This window comes from Clavispora lusitaniae (genome assembly GCF_014636115.1).
Source record: "Clavispora lusitaniae strain FDAARGOS_655 chromosome Unknown tig00000003_pilon, whole genome shotgun sequence".
Classification (NCBI taxonomy): domain Eukaryota; kingdom Fungi; phylum Ascomycota; class Pichiomycetes; order Serinales; family Metschnikowiaceae; genus Clavispora; species Clavispora lusitaniae.
In genome coordinates this window covers 1,109,551-1,127,581 of record NW_027093975.1, presented here as the reverse complement: position 1 = coordinate 1,127,581, position 18,031 = coordinate 1,109,551, and the positions used below count along the sequence as shown (strand labels likewise).

The 18,031-nt window shown below is 45.7% G+C and overlaps 10 protein-coding genes across 10 annotated transcripts; 5 read left to right on the top strand and 5 right to left on the bottom strand. All coding sequences in view use genetic code 12, as the record gives it.

The window, feature by feature from the left end:
* Window positions 1–877: 877 nt before the first annotated feature.
* On the bottom strand, window positions 878–1,840 carry SFH5 (Sfh5p; the record flags this gene model as incomplete). Its single annotated transcript, XM_002619348.1, has 1 exon — window positions 878–1,840. The coding sequence occupies one exon, from the start codon at window positions 1,838–1,840 to the stop codon at window positions 878–880; it is 963 nt and encodes a 320-aa protein (XP_002619394.1).
* Window positions 1,841–2,863: 1,023 nt separating this feature from the next.
* Window positions 2,864–4,396, bottom strand: FOB63_000525 (uncharacterized protein; the record flags this gene model as incomplete). Its single annotated transcript, XM_002619347.1, has 1 exon — window positions 2,864–4,396. One exon carries the CDS (start codon window positions 4,394–4,396, stop codon window positions 2,864–2,866), a length of 1,533 nt encoding a protein of 510 aa, XP_002619393.1.
* Window positions 4,397–5,831: 1,435 nt separating this feature from the next.
* On the top strand, window positions 5,832–6,350 carry TVP18 (Tvp18p; the record flags this gene model as incomplete). The annotated part of the gene is made up of 1 exon (XM_002619346.1): window positions 5,832–6,350. The coding sequence occupies one exon, from the start codon at window positions 5,832–5,834 to the stop codon at window positions 6,348–6,350; it is 519 nt and encodes a 172-aa protein (XP_002619392.1).
* Window positions 6,351–6,644: 294 nt separating this feature from the next.
* Window positions 6,645–7,844, top strand: FOB63_000523 (TRAMP complex RNA-binding subunit; the record flags this gene model as incomplete). Its single annotated transcript, XM_002619345.2, has 1 exon — window positions 6,645–7,844. The coding sequence occupies one exon, from the start codon at window positions 6,645–6,647 to the stop codon at window positions 7,842–7,844; it is 1,200 nt and encodes a 399-aa protein (XP_002619391.1).
* A 617-nt stretch (window positions 7,845–8,461) lies between these two features.
* Window positions 8,462–10,558, top strand: FOB63_000522 (putative ferric-chelate reductase; the record flags this gene model as incomplete). The annotated part of the gene is made up of 1 exon (XM_002619344.2): window positions 8,462–10,558. The coding sequence occupies one exon, from the start codon at window positions 8,462–8,464 to the stop codon at window positions 10,556–10,558; it is 2,097 nt and encodes a 698-aa protein (XP_002619390.2).
* A 115-nt stretch (window positions 10,559–10,673) lies between these two features.
* FOB63_000521 (uncharacterized protein) lies at window positions 10,674–10,991 on the bottom strand (the record flags this gene model as incomplete). Its single annotated transcript, XM_002619343.2, has 1 exon — window positions 10,674–10,991. The coding sequence occupies one exon, from the start codon at window positions 10,989–10,991 to the stop codon at window positions 10,674–10,676; it is 318 nt and encodes a 105-aa protein (XP_002619389.1).
* Window positions 10,992–11,565: 574 nt separating this feature from the next.
* Window positions 11,566–12,975, bottom strand: FOB63_000520 (uncharacterized protein; the record flags this gene model as incomplete). The annotated part of the gene is made up of 1 exon (XM_002619342.2): window positions 11,566–12,975. One exon carries the CDS (start codon window positions 12,973–12,975, stop codon window positions 11,566–11,568), a length of 1,410 nt encoding a protein of 469 aa, XP_002619388.2.
* Window positions 12,976–13,925: 950 nt separating this feature from the next.
* Window positions 13,926–15,029, top strand: FOB63_000519 (RNA-binding protein; the record flags this gene model as incomplete). The annotated part of the gene is made up of 1 exon (XM_002619341.2): window positions 13,926–15,029. The coding sequence occupies one exon, from the start codon at window positions 13,926–13,928 to the stop codon at window positions 15,027–15,029; it is 1,104 nt and encodes a 367-aa protein (XP_002619387.2).
* Window positions 15,030–15,311: 282 nt separating this feature from the next.
* Window positions 15,312–16,682, top strand: FOB63_000518 (uncharacterized protein; the record flags this gene model as incomplete). Its single annotated transcript, XM_002619340.2, has 1 exon — window positions 15,312–16,682. One exon carries the CDS (start codon window positions 15,312–15,314, stop codon window positions 16,680–16,682), a length of 1,371 nt encoding a protein of 456 aa, XP_002619386.2.
* On the bottom strand, window positions 16,627–17,982 carry FOB63_000517 (tRNA splicing endonuclease subunit; the record flags this gene model as incomplete). Its single annotated transcript, XM_002619339.2, has 1 exon — window positions 16,627–17,982. The coding sequence occupies one exon, from the start codon at window positions 17,980–17,982 to the stop codon at window positions 16,627–16,629; it is 1,356 nt and encodes a 451-aa protein (XP_002619385.2).
* Window positions 17,983–18,031: the final 49 nt, after the last annotated feature.

The window sequence follows — 18,031 nt, the reverse complement described above, 5'->3', positions numbered from 1 at the left end:
TGAATAGAAATTAAAGAAGCCGCTTCTTCCCATTTCGATAAAGCTACTAAATCTCGAGAGAACATCATTTTCGCTTAATTTGACCATTTTAATCAGTGGGACATTTTTTTTTTTTTTGAGGAACTAAAAGTGTATTTCCTGGTGACTGATGGGCTATTATGGCAACTTACAATACTAAGTTATGGAGTTAGTTTTCACAATGGCACAGTATTGTTTGGAACATTGGGAAAAAACAAGAAATCAGATTAGAAATGAGGCTAATGAGCATGAAAACTGAAAATATGATGATGAAGTGTTGTCGAGCTAACTTGTGTCTAATCAATGACAATTACTCTTATTTCTGACTAGCCACTACTTATACCAGAATCTACGATGCTCACAACTGAACTATAACATTACGGATAAGAAGACGGTTTGTTGATAGAATTTCTCTCTTGGAATTTATACTTAATGTGATATTCTGTATGAACTATTTAAATGTTCTAGGCTCTACTCATTGAGATCGGATTTAACTACATAAATGCCTTAGACCCCAGAAATTCATTAGATATGTAAGTCGATTATCATCAGATCATTAAAAAAACAGTCGATCATCGACCTCCTCTGGAGATGATGCATTCGCCAAATAAAATGTGCGGTTGTGGTTTCTTTACAATGACTTAGGAGAAAAACAGTAAGAACACTCATCAATACAGGTCAGTAAGCAACATCAATAAATGCATTGGAACTAAAATAGATTCAAGCTGAGATAACCAAGACCAATTAGATATTTAAGTTAAGATAGCAATCAGATGCAGTGGCGTACTTACACTAGTCACCTTCAACTTGATTGTATTAAACGTTCCTATTTGAATGTCAGGAAAATTTGACTCAAATTTTAGTCCACCGTATTGATCTCCTTCTCAATAGTCCGGTCTTTGAAGAACTTCTCCATCACGATCGCCCCGTACGCAGGTACCTCCGTCTTTGTTACTGCTGAGGTGAAAATCGACGGCACCTGAGGGTTTTCTTGCCCGCCATTGTACTCCTTAGGCAAGTTGTCCTTTCCAAAAGCACTGCTCAAGTCTCCGCTGCTGAGCATTTCGAATTTCTTGAGCGTAGCCGCACTCATAAAGCCGGTGGCTTTGAAAAACGTAAAGACCCAACCCATCAAGAGCGGCACGTTGATAAAGTACTTTTTCGACAATAGTTCAGGGTAGTTTTCTCCAAAAACATGGATAATCTGCTTCGTGGCCGCCTTCATTCCAGGGTCCATGCGGAACATGGAAACGTTGTTGTAGTCATGCACCTGGGCAATCTTGTTGTTGTGGGCGTTGCTGAAATCCAACAACAGCAATGCCCGCTCCATGAGCCCGACACGCCAGCGCAAGAACATGGTTCCTTCGAGCTCTTCCTCATTCTTGTCGCCGTCAACACCGAACTGGGCGAAAAGCTTCTTGGGGCTCTTGAGATTCGCATACAAGTTCCACGTCACCACGCGAAAGTTGTCCTTGTTGTTTTTGTAGTCGGTAATCACGCCCAACTTCTCGAGCTCCGGGTCGTAGGTCTCTCTGTAGGCGGCGCTGAGCACTTTGAACTTGCGTCTCCAGTTGAGCGTCGCAGTCAACTTCTTCTTGGCCACGGCCACGTCGTACTCGGACGCAATGAGAAACTTGAGCAAAATCTCGTTGCGGGCGGCAGTTTCCACGTGTTCTTGGCCGTCCGGGGCCATTCTGTAGCCGTAAATCTCGTCGTACTCGCGGTTCTCGGTAGCTCCAACAATCTCCTCAATGGAGTCGATAAGCTGCTGGAGCTTGGAGGTCTGGTCCTCGTCCAATTTATGCGAAGCCACCAACGACATGAAAGATGTATATGCGGCTGAAAAACGGTGCGCTATCGCTGGTATTTATGTGTCTTAATCCCATGCGACTAAAGCCGTCTATATATATGTACAGAAAGGTGCGCCGATTCGGACTGTACCCATAAGCCATTTCGCAGCCGTTCTTTTTGTTTTCTTCGGGCCGTTTTTCTTGCCCGGATCCAAATCTTACTGGGCAGATTTTTCCGGCCAGGCTTGTCTTCCAGGCTGTGGGAATGAGTGTATTAGTCAGGTGGGCGGACATATCGGCTGAACAAGACTTGGCGCGAGGTAAATAGCAGTGGAATTTACAATGCCAGACACTACCAAGGAATTAGTATATTTTGTCTTGCTATCGTGATAGGCCAACCTTGATGGAAGCTTTAAGTTCCTCTTCGTTATCTGGTGAGTTTCCTCTTCGTGATTTTCAACTTCTCGCTCATGCGACATCTGATATCAGACTTGATTCTCATAAACTTACGGCGAAAGTAGCAAATACATTTCTTGTAATTGGAGCCTTTATGGTGGTGGATTGAAAGTATCACCTTTCCCATGGATACTGGCTTTATGTATTCATCTTAAAGCCTCTAGAATAAATAATTATAATTCATTAAATGATAATTATTATTTACTCTAAATATTATATTATTGTCAAACCCGCTGACTGATTGTCTATCATTTATAATATAGATTTTGTTCACTTAATAATTATATAATCTATAAAGAATTAATTTCAACGCCTTGGCTGAACAGGCTTCATCATTTACTACATGGTGACAGCATGGGCTTGCAAGTCCATCCATTGGCTGAATACAGTCATTCAGAAGGCCACTCAAGTTGTGTGCCTTGCCTCATCACTACAGTTGTGTGCCTGCTTCATCACTACAGTTGTGTAGATTAGTCTTCCTCTTCACACCATTCTATATCTCCCTTGCTGTCTGTCCCTCTTGCTGTCTGCTGTCTCTCATCTACTTAATGTACAAACGTCGTCCAATCGACATCTCAGTCTCTATCACATTAATGGCCTCACGACTTGCCTGGCGCCACACGGAACGAGAGAATGTCGTTCTTCCCTGCGTCCACGGTATCCTCCTCGCCGACTCGGCCGCCCACACCTTCGATCGCCGCAATAGTCACATCGCCCATGATGCGGCGAGCCACCACACCAACCTGCGTGCCCCGCTTGACCAAGACACAGTCAGGAAACACGCCCAGGCCCGAGCCAAAGGTGTGGATGTTCCGCACGGGGAACACAGGCACAAGGTCCAACAAACGGGCCGCCGCCTGGAGAAGCTGCGTCACGCCTGTGGAGCCAAAGCGGAAAAGAACCAAGTCGCGGATGGACTCGATGCGTGCGGCCAACTTCTCGTCGAGCGGCCGGAGGCCGGCGTCGGGCAAGTCTTCGGCCGTGTCCACGAACTCGGTGCCCGGCTCATAGCGGATGAAGTTCTGCGCATGGAGCTTGCGCAAAAACACCTCGGTGAGCGAAGACGTCAACACCGCCACCAGGTCCGGGTGGCGCAACATGATCTTGGACACGTTCTTGTCTGCGTCGGCGTGGTCCATTTTGTTGAGCGCCAACACGGTGGGGAACTTGACCGCCACAAACAGCCGCACCACCTTCTGCAACGTTGCGTCGTCCCACTCGCCCAACGGCGGCAAGCCGGGGAGCCTGTCCAAGGCCTTGGCAATGAGCTGCTTGGTGGCGTAGTAGCCGCCCAACTGCTGGCGCAACGTCTCCAACGTGGTCGACTTGGTGGCGTTGTGGCGCCGCACCACCGACGGCCACTTTTCGGTCAAGTTGCCCAAGACCCAGCGGAAAATCTCGTCCTGGAGCCACTCTATGTCCTGGAGCGGGTCGTAGCCGCGTGTGGCCTTGCCCTCGGCGTCCGTGGTACCGCTGACGTCGACAATGTGGATGAGACAGTCGGCCTCGGTCAAATCGCTGAGAAACTTGTTGCCCAAGCCGCGGCCCAAGTGGGCGTTGGGCACCAAGCCGGCCACGTCCAAAAGCGTCACCGGCACGCCGCGGGTGCCGTCGCGGCAGTAGCCGTAGTTGGGTTTGCACTGGTCCTGCTTGGAAACCCGCAGACAGGCGCACGGCACTTCCAAGTAGCCCGTGGCCTTGTTCGGGTCGATGGTGGTGAAGGGGAAGGCGCCGACCTTGGCGTTGGCGTCGGTGAGGGCGTTTAGCGTGGTGGACTTGCCGCTCGAGGGCTTGCCCACGAGTCCAATCACGGTTTCTCTGGCCATGGAGGAACAAGAAGGTTGGTGTAGGACATGATGGATGCGCGAAAATGGAAGATGGATAGACTGACGAGATGACGAGATGACTGGTTGACTGGATGACTGGTTGACGTTTGAATGACTGTTGATTGACTGATTAGACATCATTCTAGACATCATAGACATCATTACAGACATCATTCTAGACATTATTATAGGCATCATTATTGGCATCATTATAGACATCATTACAGACATCATTACAGACATCATTACAGACATCATTACAGACATCATTACAGACATCATTACAGACATCATTACAGGCATCATTAGACATTATAGACATTATAGACATTATAGTCACTACGACATCTTTCCAGACACAACTACAGACGTTATTGCAGACATGGTACGACTAGACTTCAATTGGTGTAGAATCAACTGAATGACATTGTGAAAAATCGATAAACGTATAGAACTGACTTCTATTATGGTGGGCCATAGATGATTGATTTTTCCATACATGCAAATAGGCAATTCTGATTAAGAATCTAGAAATATGCACAGTTCCTCGGTGGTCAGTTTTCTCAACCCGTTTGGTACTAAGATGTAAAATATATACCTAATACAGACAACATGGTAAACAGTACGTAGATAGATTGAAATGAGAATGTTGGTATTGAGCCTCGTCAGTCGCTGACTGATCCAGTAATCATCGAATCATAAATGTGATGAATCTTGCAAGGTGTCATTGATTCAATGAAGTCTTTTTGACAGCGTGGTTTCGGGTTGTCGAAGCACTCTAAATCTCATAATACAGTTGAAGCACCCAAATGACTTGACAAACGGATCTTTCATAAGATGCCACTATCACCACAAGCAGAGTTACAAGTTCCTTCTCCTACGCATGTGGCCATTTACAATCAATAATATGATGTTCTGTCATGTTAATTCACATAGCAAGTACGAGACTTATTTATCTCGTGCGATTGGGGTAAGACTCTGAGGGGTCAATGGAATCGAGTATGGATATAATGTACAATGTCGCCAGGTATTCTAAAATTTAATAGTGGTGGATCTTACATTTTCCAATTAGGAACTTAACAGACAAAGCACGTTCATCATTTTTCCATTTTTGAGTTACAGCAAGAACCTTAAGCGCAGTAAAATTAGCATTCTCTCTTCATAGTTAGTATCGATATTGAATAGATTTTTCTCTACAAGCGAAAAAATAAGAGAGTTCAAAACCACTATGATGACATTATCTCTCCTCTGTATCATCGGTAAGCAATACAAATATCTTCATCTGCCCAAATATAATCATTTCTGAACATAGTATACCTTTATCCAGCTTGAATCGCAATTGAGGAAAAACTTCCTCCGATGTATTAACTCACAGAACGATTCTCTATTTTCCGGTTACTATCTTTATAGCCCGTACTTTGTTTTGTATACAATAGTCTATAGTCAAATTAGTACGGCAATTTCAATACGTGCAAGTGAATTCACAAAAATGTCTCAATCCACCACCAATGTCAAAAAAACCGATGGCCATAAAAAAACACAAAAACACCACATAAACAAACGCTTCTTCATTATTTCAAACTGCAGAATATTCAAGCTGACTACCATTTTTTCTGTCTATTATTGCGCCCCGTGTAGTGGTCACTTGTCCAATTGGACCTGCACGTGAGCTTGTGGATAATCTCAGACTAGGTTTTTTACTAGACATTCCCAACAGGTTACTACATTTGCCAATTGAACAATGGCCTTCTCCATACAAACGATTTTTTCGAATCTCTTCAATGGGTTTTCGCAGGATTTCCGGAAAAAGAACTTTTCCCTCTACGGCCAATGGATTGGCCTCTTCACCATCTTTTTATGTTTGGCGCTAGGAATTGCCAACATCTTCCACTTCAACTTGGTGGTGATCTTTGCCATCATCTGTATTGTGCAAGGTTTGGTTGTTTTGTTTGTCGAGGTGCCGTTCTTGCTCCGTATTTGTCCCTTGACCGACACCTTCACCAGATTCATCCACAATTTTGACGACAATTGGCCTCGCTGTGGTTTCTACTTGTTGATGAGCGCTATCCAATGGTTGAGTTTGACCATCCAAGCCACGTCGTTGATTGCTGTGGCTCTTTTTTTCCTTTTCTCCAGTTTGTGCTATCTTTTCGCTGCTCTCAAGCACCAGGAGTACATCAAGTCCTCGTTCAACGTGGCTGGCGACGGCAACGACTTGGAGTCACAGGCTGCCAGCCATATTGTGAGAAATGTCTTGTGATTCCTGCCAGAAGCTGTTTCTGCGCAAACTACAATCCCGGCAGACCTATGGCGTTTCATTGGACATGAAAAAAAGCTGCCCTTCTCTGTATGGCCTTTATACACGAAATGAATGAAGAAGTTGGAAGAGCCCAAACTTGTTTGGTTTTCTGTTTTGTTTTCTGCAATGGAGTAGTGCTGACGTGGTCAAAACAGCGAGTTTGAAGCGAACAAAGGAAAGAAACAAGAAAAGAAGAATAAGAGAGGAAAAAGTAGACATCAGCTTCCCCTGCTTTATTTTAGAACAAACAATCTCATGTCTCTGGCCTTTCATGGAAGGTCGGCTCGGTGGATATATATACACGTGACTTTTGCCACGTGCGCGCATGAGCGAGAAGGCTCGCGAGAAAAAAAAAATACATACATTATCATTATCTTTGACATGGGTCTACTATCCTTCACCGAAGACACAGAACCGTCCCTCATAGACGACAAAGTCAAATGGAAAGAAGAAGGTGACGAGCTGATTAGCGCCCGAAAACCCCGGAAAGAAAAGTCACCAAAAACATCGGATGGGGTCTATTCGCTTTCCTACGACCAAGTGAATGACAATGCGGACGAACTCATAGAGTTGCGGGGCGAAGGCAGATACTTTGGCGTGACAGATCCAAGCACGGGCTCAACCATCAATTCGCAACAGAGTCTTGGCCCGCTTTGCGACAACTGCCACAAAAGAGGCCATGTTCGGTCCAAATGCAAAACTGTCGTTTGCCACAAGTGTGGAGTTGTGGGCGACCATTACGAGACGCAGTGTCCCACGACCATGATCTGCTCGCGGTGTGGCGAAAGAGGCCACATGGTGAGCATGTGCAAAAGCAAAACCAGAAAGAGACAGTATTGTCGCCATTGCGACACCTTCAGCCACGGCGACGACAACTGTCCCAGCATATGGCGCTCGTACATCACCAAGGTGCAGAAGGACGAGGAGTATGTTCTTCCGGCCATCAGCTGCTACAACTGTGGCGACGACACGCATTTTGGAGACGAGTGTCCCGAAGCAAGATCATCGCGGATCCCCAACACCAGCGGCAGTGCGTTCAGCGGCAGCAATTTGCCCAAGCATTTGCGCTCTGTGTATTTCGAAAGCATCGGCCAGGGAAGCACCAAAAAGTACACCAGCAGTTTCAGCAACAGCTACAGTCTCGACTATAACCAGGGCTACAACCTGAACTACAACGGCTCCAAGTACAGCAAGAGCAGCAAACAGAGCTATCAGAGCGGCTCAAAGGCAAGCAGCCGGAACTACAATGCGGCGGAAGATGCAAACCCACGCAATTTCCAGCAAAAGTACTCTAGCTACTTGGAGCAGAAAACATCTGGCAAAAAGGGCGCGTTGCCTTCGAAACCTGCCACCGCCAGCCGCTCGGGCTATCTCCCCAACAAAAAGGGCGTGGTCAAGCCCAATCGGACAGGCGTGCTTAAGGGCAAAAAGCGCAATTATCAAAACTTGTACTAGTGTTGATAGACTCATTTATAGGACGGCATATGCATGGGCTCGGTTTGCTAATAGACGGTTTAATGAAGCAGTAGTGGTATAACTATGTGTAAGCAGTAGCAGTATAAGTATTTGTATGGCGACATTGCCAAAGACGTGAATGGCACCATGATCGGAGATTCTTATCGATGGGTTCTAGAACAGTGTACGAACATGGTGCTTTTTCATTTCCGTTTGTCGGCAAAAATGGCTCAAAGCCTAATCCATGTGTCACTTGCGCATCGAAGGATTATCTCAAATGCGCCCACTAAAAAATTGCGCTTTTCTTAGTGGCCCACAAGTAAGTATCAGCAGAATTTGCACCTCAGCCAAGCGCAGCAATCGAGACTACTATACCAGCAATTTGTAAGAGAAACCAAGAAACGTTTCTGAAAAAAAAAAAAAGAAAAAAAGAAACACTGTTGCTCTTTCCCCGCCACTATAGATGGGATAGATTAGATCATTCGCACCTGCACACGGCCACCGAACGGCTCTGCTCTCTGTATACAAACCATGATTTATCTGTGGCGCCTGACCGATTCGGACTTTTTACGGAACTCTAGCACTTTGCTTCTGGCCCGGAAAAACACTGCCGCAATATGGATTTTCTCCAGTATTTCCACTATCCGGACGGCAAGTCCAAGGAATATGTCCAGTTCCGCCAATGTATCACCGTCAAGTATGGGCAGATCATGGAAGTTGTGCTTTTGGTGGTGATCTGCTACATCCCGCTCCAGAACTATCTTTTGGCGAAAAAGAGAACGTTTCTTCCCCGGCTCCACCTCTTGGGCTCGATCAATGTGGCATTGGACCATCGCATCCGCCATTACGAAGCCACAAACAAGCATGTCCGGCGCTGGATCTGCCAGGCGTTGAAAAACTTGGCTTACGGCATCTACTTGAACCTGACCACGTTGTTCCAGATTGTCTTTTGGCTCGCCTTGTTCCTGTTTATGGCCTTGACCGACATCCACAGAGGCGACTTGATCTTTGTGGCGAAAAGATTGGGCAGACTTTCGGTGGTTTCGTTGCCAACGGTTCTTTTCCTCACGCTAAGACCCTCGCCGTTGCCCAACACGCTCTACTTGTCGTTGCTTCCGATCCACAAGTGGCTTTCTCGTGTGGTTGTTCTTCTGGCCGTGGTGCATACGGCGCTTTATTTGGGGTTTTTCCAGAAGTCAGACACCTGGTTCAAAGCCTGGAAAACTGAAAACCTCTACGGCTGGGCCGCGTTGCTCGGCTTTCTATTGATCGCCATCACGTCCTTGCTGAAAGTGCGAGACCGCAGCTACAAGCTTTTTTTCTTTAACCACTATTTTTGGAGCTGGGCCGTGGTGTTCTTGCTTCCTTTCCATGTTCGCCCCGTAGAAACAACCTACGTGAACATTTTGAACGTCTCGATATTGTCGTATCAAGTCTTTTACCGCTTGAGGTCTACTTCGGTCTCTACACTGACTTCAAGCTTCAAAGTACGGGACATATCGCCCAACTTGGCATGTGTGGAATTCCCAAACTCCCTAATCAAAAAGAAAGCCGTCAATCCTGGCGCACATATTCGCATCACCAACTACCATCCTAATTTCCTTGTACGTGTGTACAAGCAGCTCATTCCAAATTACCATCCGTATACGCTAGTATCCTTACCTCAGGACCGCTCGCAAAAACTCATTGTGAGGAAAAGCGCCTTCAAATGGCAAGCCAATCGCAGGTACTTAGTATTTGGGTCGTTTGATCCCAAGTTGCAGTTTGTTCACTCAAACAACACCCCAGGGCAGGTTTTTTCGCTTTCGAAAGTCAAGGTCACGGCACAGAAACTTTTGCTTGTCGTGGGCGGATCTGCTATCTCGTTTGCAATTCCAATTCTTCGTGTGCTGAACTACCATGGCATCCCAGTCAAGGTCATATGGGTCATTCGGGACTACAGAGACATTTCTGTTTTGCGAGAGTTCGATGGCTACATCCATGGAGACGACTTTGAAATCTTCGTTACTGGAGGCGTTGCCACAGATTCCGAAATGCTGTCGATGAAAATGCCTTCATACGGCACGTTCAACACCACAGACCTTGAGCAGAATGAGAGCTCTCGGATCTTCTACTCGGACGACGAAGAAGTGGGAGTGAACCAAGAAATCGAAAATGTTGACGTGGACCTTTCTGAAGAAGAAGACGATGAAGAGTGCCAACGTGATTGCACGGCTCTGCAGATCGAGTTGCCTCAAGATATGGAAGATGTCAGCGATATCAGTTCACTTGAGGATGAAATGGATTTCTCTCCTGCGACAGAAGTCACGCTGGGGATTTCACGGAAAACAAGCCGGTCGCAGTCGATCAACGAGCAGTTCGTGCCTCTTTTGGACAAGAGCATCGAAACTCATCGTCGGTGTATGAAAACGTTGCAGCAGCTCAACTTGCAACACCACATTTACAAGGGCAGACCCAAATTGAACTACCGGTACTACAATTGGTGTGTCAACTCCAACGACATTTTCACCCAGTGTTCAGGGCCTGTGATGGACGAATCCAGCAATGTTGTCTGCTGTCGAGATCTTCCCGGCCGCACAAATAAATCTGCGCCCATGTCGTCTCTCGAAAATGTGTGGGTAGCTTCGGCTGGGCCGAAGTCTTTGGTTAAAAACGTGAAGCTTTGGGCTAGTGAGAACGGGCTCAGGTATCACGAGGAAGCATTTTACGTATAGAGCATACTAATGATTGTCTATGTACATGTAGGTGAATGAAGATGAAGAACATGAAGAAGATGATGGAGAATATGATGAAGATGAAGACGAAGGAGATGAAGAAGAATGGAGTCCTTCACTTTCTCCCGCCAATCTCCTCTGAGAAAAACTGGTTTCGCCGGATGTTCTCCTCCTCCGCCAAATCCCGGGTGATCCGCATCCGGGCCGTTTCCGCAGAGAAAGAGAGCCCGACAATCCCACACGACACAAGATACCAGATCTTGTATGGCCTCAGGAAGAACTTGGTGTTGGGCCCATGGTTATATCTATAATTGAAGAAGTAACCCGTCACGAGACCAACAAGCGTCCCTTTTAGCATGCCAATTGCGCCAGCTTGGAGCATTTGCTTATTGATTTCCGCCAATCTTTCTTGGCTGATATTGGAAACAGGCATTGGTAGACTGGGAAAGAATAGTGTGGTCTTATCTTAGTGGTGCATGAAAATGAATCGCGGGGAGCAACGGTTTTTAGTTATAGGCGGAATGTGCAAGATCACCTAGTTCGGGGTTTTCAAGAGCAAATTGTAATTTATGTCAGACTAGTTAGTTCATAGATCCAGAAAGAGAATTAATGCCAGTAAGCGGCCAAGAGTACTCCTAATGCTTATACTTGTCCTATATGAGGCTCAGAAATGAAAGTCTCGAATTCGGCAATGGGATTCACCAGAAGGAAATTGATTGTCAGCCTGTTCGTACGATTATTTTACGTCCAGCAATAGATTTTAAGTTACTCGTCTGTCAATCCATCATTTTCTGTATTCTGAGATCAATCACCAAATCTTGATATTGTGGTTGTCTGATTTCCATCGTCTAGTAATCTCCTCAATCACGTCGTAGGACGAAAAACTGTTCAAAGGGCACGATAGCCTACACGGTATAAACTACCACCAAGTTGAAAATATGCTTCGGATGCATTGCGATCTATAAAATGTAAAGCTGATTACAGCACGGTAAAGGTCTTCGTTTCGTTTAGTTCATCCACTTGTCTGCATAGCTAAGGTTCCCCTCGGTGCCATTTCCAAACTTCACAAAATTAATACTGTCCACAGAAGGAAAGGCAACCGTCTTACTCAATGAGACCACACGAAGTCTGGGAAACAACTTGCCTTTGAGCAAGTTCTGGTCAATGAGTGTGATGAGACAGTTTTCAACAATCAAATCATCTACCGGAGCCGATGGTTTTTGTGCCAGAGACGTTTGTGCTGGCACAGCATTAATGGATATTCCGTTCAATGAAAGTTCAAGGGCCACTTTGATGGCGTCATAGTCTAGTCTCGGATGTTTCCCTTGGGCCAGCCACACTTTCCTTACCAAATTTCGTAGTATCACCACACACGTTTTGATCGAGATGAAAAGCAAAAGGTAGTGCAGCTTTAGAAACTCGTAGTTGGGCGGGTGATTTATCAATTGGTGGAAATCAAACAAACTGCCTCGGTTTACCGTTTCCACTATTTGGCCGTACAAGTCTAGAAACGCCGGGCACTGGGCCTGCGATGTGTAGAAAAACGACTTGAAGTTTTCGATCCGTGGTCTCTTGCCCAACACTATCGAAACAGGAAGATAATCTCGTAGAATCTTGGTGACATTCAAGTTGTTCTGGAGATGGTTTGGTGGACAATGTTGGAGACACCAGGAAAAATGCTGGAATGCATCAACAAACTGGTACTTGACCATGTAAAACTTGGCCAAGTAGTACCGGTACTGAAGCTGTTGGTTCATGGGATACGAGTGGAATTGGAGATTGGCATTGTTCATGTTGGAAAACACATTGCGACATAGAAGTGGGTTGCCCAAACGGAAATACACGAGACAAAGCCTTGCGCCGATGTAAAGCATGATGGACTTTTTCATCATCTCGATGTGATCGCCAGCGCCCAACAGCGAGCGGATGCTATTGAAGATTCTCAAAAGAACAGACGCCACGTATGTGAGCCGAGGCTTTCTGTGTTTTTCCTTGAGCAAGAGCTGGTGATCCAAACGCGACGCAAGCGGGATTATGAACTCGATCAGGTCCTCCAAGAGCGGCGTGAGAAGGTGGCCCCGGGCCTTGTTGGTGAACGCAATGGACAAATCGTTCAAGTATCGCGAGTAGAGATCAAACGACTCGAGTAGCGACCAGGGCTCTAGCTGATTGGCTAGATGGACAAACGAGACAATCACCAGGTTCATTGCCGCCCAGTCGTCGTTGAAAAAATGGCGCATCTCGACCGCCTGTGCAATCTGTTCTTCTTCCAAGTTCCCCACATTGTTCAACTGTACGACAAACGGATTGAGCGACGGGTGGAGACGCAAACACGAAAGAAGCATCTGCGGCTGTTGGGCCGGCGGCGCTTTTATGGCATTCTGCACTTGGAGAAGAAAACCGTGCACCACGTCCATGGTGGAGAAAGTCTGTGGTGGCAGAGCTTAGAAGATGTGGTGTGCGAGAATCATAATGAGAGGTGGAGCGGTCCATCTACAAAAACAGGCCAAACAGAAGAATTCATACATTGTCACCTTGAAAGACATATACATTTAAGGGTGTTGTTGGAAGGTTTCCTTTCGATTTTTCTGTAGTTTAGTCGAGGCTGGACCTGTTGTTGTGATATGGTCGTTTTAATCTTGTATCTGTTAGTGGTCTATCTGTACTAGTCTGTCTTTGTACTTCAAGTTTGATTTTTTGTTCATGTTAGATCTTTGAGTTCATATTTGTTCATATGTTCTTGTTTGTTCTTTTTGTTCTCTTTGTTCTTGTTTGTTCATATCTGTTCTTGTTTCTTCATGTTGTCGTGTCGTCTATTCTTCTCCCCTTGTTGTTATGTCGTCTATTCTTCTCTCCTTGTTGCTGCTATTTCGTTATTCTACCTTTTTTTCAGTTCCAAAACGAGTCATGGTTTGATTCGGCCGTACTACTTCCGCATGGAGACAAAGCATGGTGATACTTGGCATAATACTTGTTTGAAAGCTTATGAACGAGACATACAACATTCTAAAGAGCAAACAAAAGCAAAGATAAAGATTGAATGGATCCCGCCACCCCTTGGTCCATAATAGACTGGAACTAGAGGAGTAGATAACTGTGACTCGTGTACTTAGATTCTTCCATATTCAATTCGCTCTTCACTTTTAATCATTTCATATATTTCTTTCATTCTTTCATTCTTTGCTTCTTTACTTCTTTAATTCAATTACTTTTTTTCTTTTGTTCTTTTTTTCTTTTCATTTATTTCTTTGATGTCCTGGTGATCCCATTGATTGTTTCTGTACATATAGTATCGCACTTTATCGCCATCTCAGTATCGCGACTTTTGATCTTCGATTGTACTCGTACCCATTTCCGAGTATACTCCATGAGTGCCGCTGCAGCATTGGATCCGCCGAAAAAGGAACCGAAAAAGAGAAAACTGCGGCAGAAACGACAGAAAAACCAGCCGCCCGCCATCGAATATGAAGACCCAGATTTGAAAGTCGTGGTCAGACTACTACCGCCTTCTCTCAAGGAAGAGGACTTCTTGGCCCAGGCAAAAGCGCTATGTCCTGCCCTTGGCACGGAATTGGCCTGGACCCGGTTTTTTTACATGCGTGGAAGCAGAAACGTCCAGGCGTTTGAAGAACCCATCTGTTCGCGTGCCTACTTTCTTTTCCCGACCAAGGAGACTGCTGACGAGTTCAAGAAACAGATTCTGGGCGCATCGTTTCTAGAGCCCGAATCGGGGGATCATTATCTGGCGCAAACCATGAAACCGATTTTCGGCTCGGTGACGCAGGTCGAGCCTGCCACTTCGCTTGGTGACATCATCAAAGATCTGCTTTTCATCAAGTTCATGGCTCTGTACGCGGCCAAGACAAAGAATATTGACTTGTCAGCGTTGCTTTCTGAGATACGGGAGCAGAAACGCAAGGAAAACCGGAAAAAGAAAGATTCCAAAGCTTCTTCGAAGAAAAGCTCAAAGCAGAACACGCCAGCCCCTGCAAGTAGAACAGAAAGCACGGGCAAAAACGAAGCAACCGCAGATAAAATTGAGGCAACTCTGCAGAAGACGAAAAGAAAACGCAAGCTGAAAAAGGCAAAGAAAACAGCACTGGAAACTACACGGGAGACGATTACAGTCCCTAACACTCAACAGGGCCCAGCAGCCGAACAAATAGACAAACCTTCAGAGACTGGAAAACCCAAAAAGAAAAAGAAATCAAGGAGGGAAAGAGAGAGAGCTAAAAAGGCTCAAGAAGGGTCCAAGACTGCTAGCGCTGGTACTGGCGCCGGTTCTGGCCTCGATGTAAGTGAAGGGAAACGACTGGAACACTCGGATCCCTCATCCAACAAGAAACCTCTGGAGGAGAATGAGAATACGGGCGAAGAGAAGAAAAAAGCCAAGAAACGCAATAGGAAAAGAAAGCCGACGAAAGGATCTGCAGACCTGGCCAATCCAGCAGCAGACCAAAACGCAGCCTAATGATGTCCATCACTATAGCTTGTAGCATCCGAATGCTTTATACTACATAAGGATAAGCACTACGCCTTTTGAGAACTCAGGTACCATGCTATTTTTTCGTGCAAATAAACATACTTCTCAAAATTAACTTATAAGATCTTTCTTTTTGTCTTCTTTTTTTTCTCTTTCTTTCTCTTCCTTTTTTTCTTTCTTTCTTCGCTTTTCTTTGCCCTTTCTTTCCGTCGCTTTTTTCTCTCCTTCACTCTTCCTACTCAATCAAGATTCGCGCTATAGTTTAACTATATGTCTCTTCGCCGTTTTTATCGAATAATACCCAGACAAAGAAGCCACGCAGTTGGTCGCCGCTTTCTCTCCGATAAGCAGAATGGCGGTTTCAAATTTGCTAATAACCTCGACTCGATCGATCCGTCCATCCACACAATGGAGAAGATTCTATCGATTCTTCATACTGCAGAATCCACCACTGTGCAAAATGCTGCTCCTGAAAAGACGGTAGCAGATACGCTAACGCCTGAAGAATTTCATCAAAGATTCTATTCCAGCTTGGGCTCCAACGTGGTGGAGTATCAGGTTACGAGGATGCTCAGCCGTTTGGAGATCGTCAACTACTATAAGGTTTTCCAAGAAGTCGATCCGGAAACTACCCAAAGCATTTTTTCCCGGTATGCTTCCATCTTCAAAGATCGCTACATGTGGCAGATTGACCCGAGCGAAAATGCCATGACAGAGTTGGGGCTCCAGTTTGCCGAAAATCCGCTGCGTACATTATCGGTCTTGGACTCCAAATTCCACCACATGAGTAAATTGTTGCTCACAAACTTTTCCGAGCTCAGAAAGAATGATCGCTTCGAGTTTGACTTTGGCCCCATCGAGCTTTATCAGCCTTTCCGCTCATCAACGGAGGACCCTCTAATATTGCGCAAGGGCTTAAGCATGAAAAGGCACCCTCTAAATCTTTTAGCGGTGATGATCAACGATAAGAAAGTGCTATGTGAGTTTCTTTCGCGGTCTCGAAGCGAGATCCTGCCCGACCTTCTCCTAAATTTCATGACCATCCAACGTATTGAAGGCGCCCAGGCGTTCAAGATCTTGGTCAAACGCATTCTCAAAGACATGGACCCCGAACAAACTATCCGCAGTCCTTTTGAGAGCTACCATGTGGCCAATGTATCCACAGAAAGTGATAGCGACATCGAAATAGTGAAAGCAATCGTGGCTAGTCGGAGTAAACTTATGGAGAGACTATTGCCTTATCGCGACTACAAATTCGGGCTTCTGAAGCTTGACGACGACAAACAGGACAGTAATGAAAAGATTGTCAAGATATTAGCGAGCCTATTCGACAGATATTTTGGTGTTTGCTATCGTTTGGATGCAAAATACTGCAATGAGTGGGTGCAGAACCTTGTCAACTTCTACTTGGAAAATGATAGAAATGAGGCATTGTTCGAACAGTTGTTCAAGGATAGCATCATCAACTTCCAAACGAACATTGCGTCTCTGAAGCTAGAAAAGATGACATTCCATTGGGGTAAAAGAAGTACTGCTACAAACAACCGTGGTAACGAGTTGAAAACGAAAGAATTAATTAATGAAACTAGAGCTTTATTGGCTCGTTCCAAACAACCCCATGCAGAGGTTTCGTCGTTATAGCATTCAAGTCTTTAAGACTATGCTGGCTTTTCAAAGAAAACTCTGTTTCGTTGAGAGAGTTGAAAGTGATGATTCCACTGTCTATAGTGGCGAGAACAACACATCTTCCTGTGGAGCCGTTTTTGAGCTTTGCATCTCTCAACTTTAGGTAATTGTTTCTTTTCACGATCCGAGGATCTAGTTTTTCCTCCCGTGCCTTTCTTCGTTGCATCTGCAACTCCTTTTTCGTTGGAGGTGCTGGTTTCTTCTTCTTGCCCGGTGCAGCTTTGGGTGCTGGCTTCTGGGGAGGTACAAACGAGAAATTGAGCTGGTTCCACAAGCTCCGGATCGCCGACAAGGACGGAAATGGAGTCTTTGCAACGTTTGCAATGACGATTTGGAAATCTGGAGGAGGAGGGTGTTTTTTGCTGAATGAGGGTGTGGGTTTCCATACGTTGAAATGAAGGGTATATTTTGGGTCGGCGATGGGAGGCCGAGATTCAAGAGTCTCGAATGCAGTGTATGTGGGGATAAGTCGGAGCGACTCAAATATCTTTGTGTAGTTGAAGTAATGCGTGTGTTTGGAATAGAATGAAGTGGAAGAGAGCGAGTTGCGCATGTGGAAACCAAGCAGAGAGAAAAAGCTCTGGGCTCTCGAAAACAACGACGTTTTCTCCTTGTGGATGTCGTGCCAACTTTCAAGTTGCGGCCAATACTGCTGGAATTCGAGAACGATGTAGCCCAACCGTTTTAAAAGAGCAAAGACCTGGTACTTGTCAATCAAATCTGGGTCCCCGCCAAACGCCAATGAGTACAAGTACGACATCGGAAGCTGTCTGAGACTGTTGTAGTCAAAGGTGAGCGAGTCATCTTCGATAAAGCGTGCAAAGTTGTCATTGCTCAAATATGTGATTAAAGAGCCTCTTTCGGTTAGGTACACCGTTTCTATTGGAGTGAGCCACATGCCCAGCAACTTAGTCTTGCGCTTGAAAACATGGGCTGTCCCCATATCCTTGAAAAAGGCGCCTTTGGCATGCGGAACCAACGCCATTTTCCGTTGGGGAATCCAGACTGCAACTAATATCTGCCTTACAAGATGACCTCGAATGCACAGAAGCGCATCGTACATCTGGCCCCTTGCCCGATTAAGATCTGAGCTCTGCGTTTCCGAGCCGTCGTGGTCAAAGTATTTTTCTGAGCGTTTGGGCAACTGTTCGTCGTGCTTCCAGGTGCTTTTCCCACTGACTAGCCCCCAATCGGGAAGTGCTTCCTCGACATTGTCGTCTTCTAGACTTTTGATGTTTTCCTCGTCGTCCGACATAGAGCAACCCAAATCAACTAGAACCGAAATCAACTAGAACCCTATCACC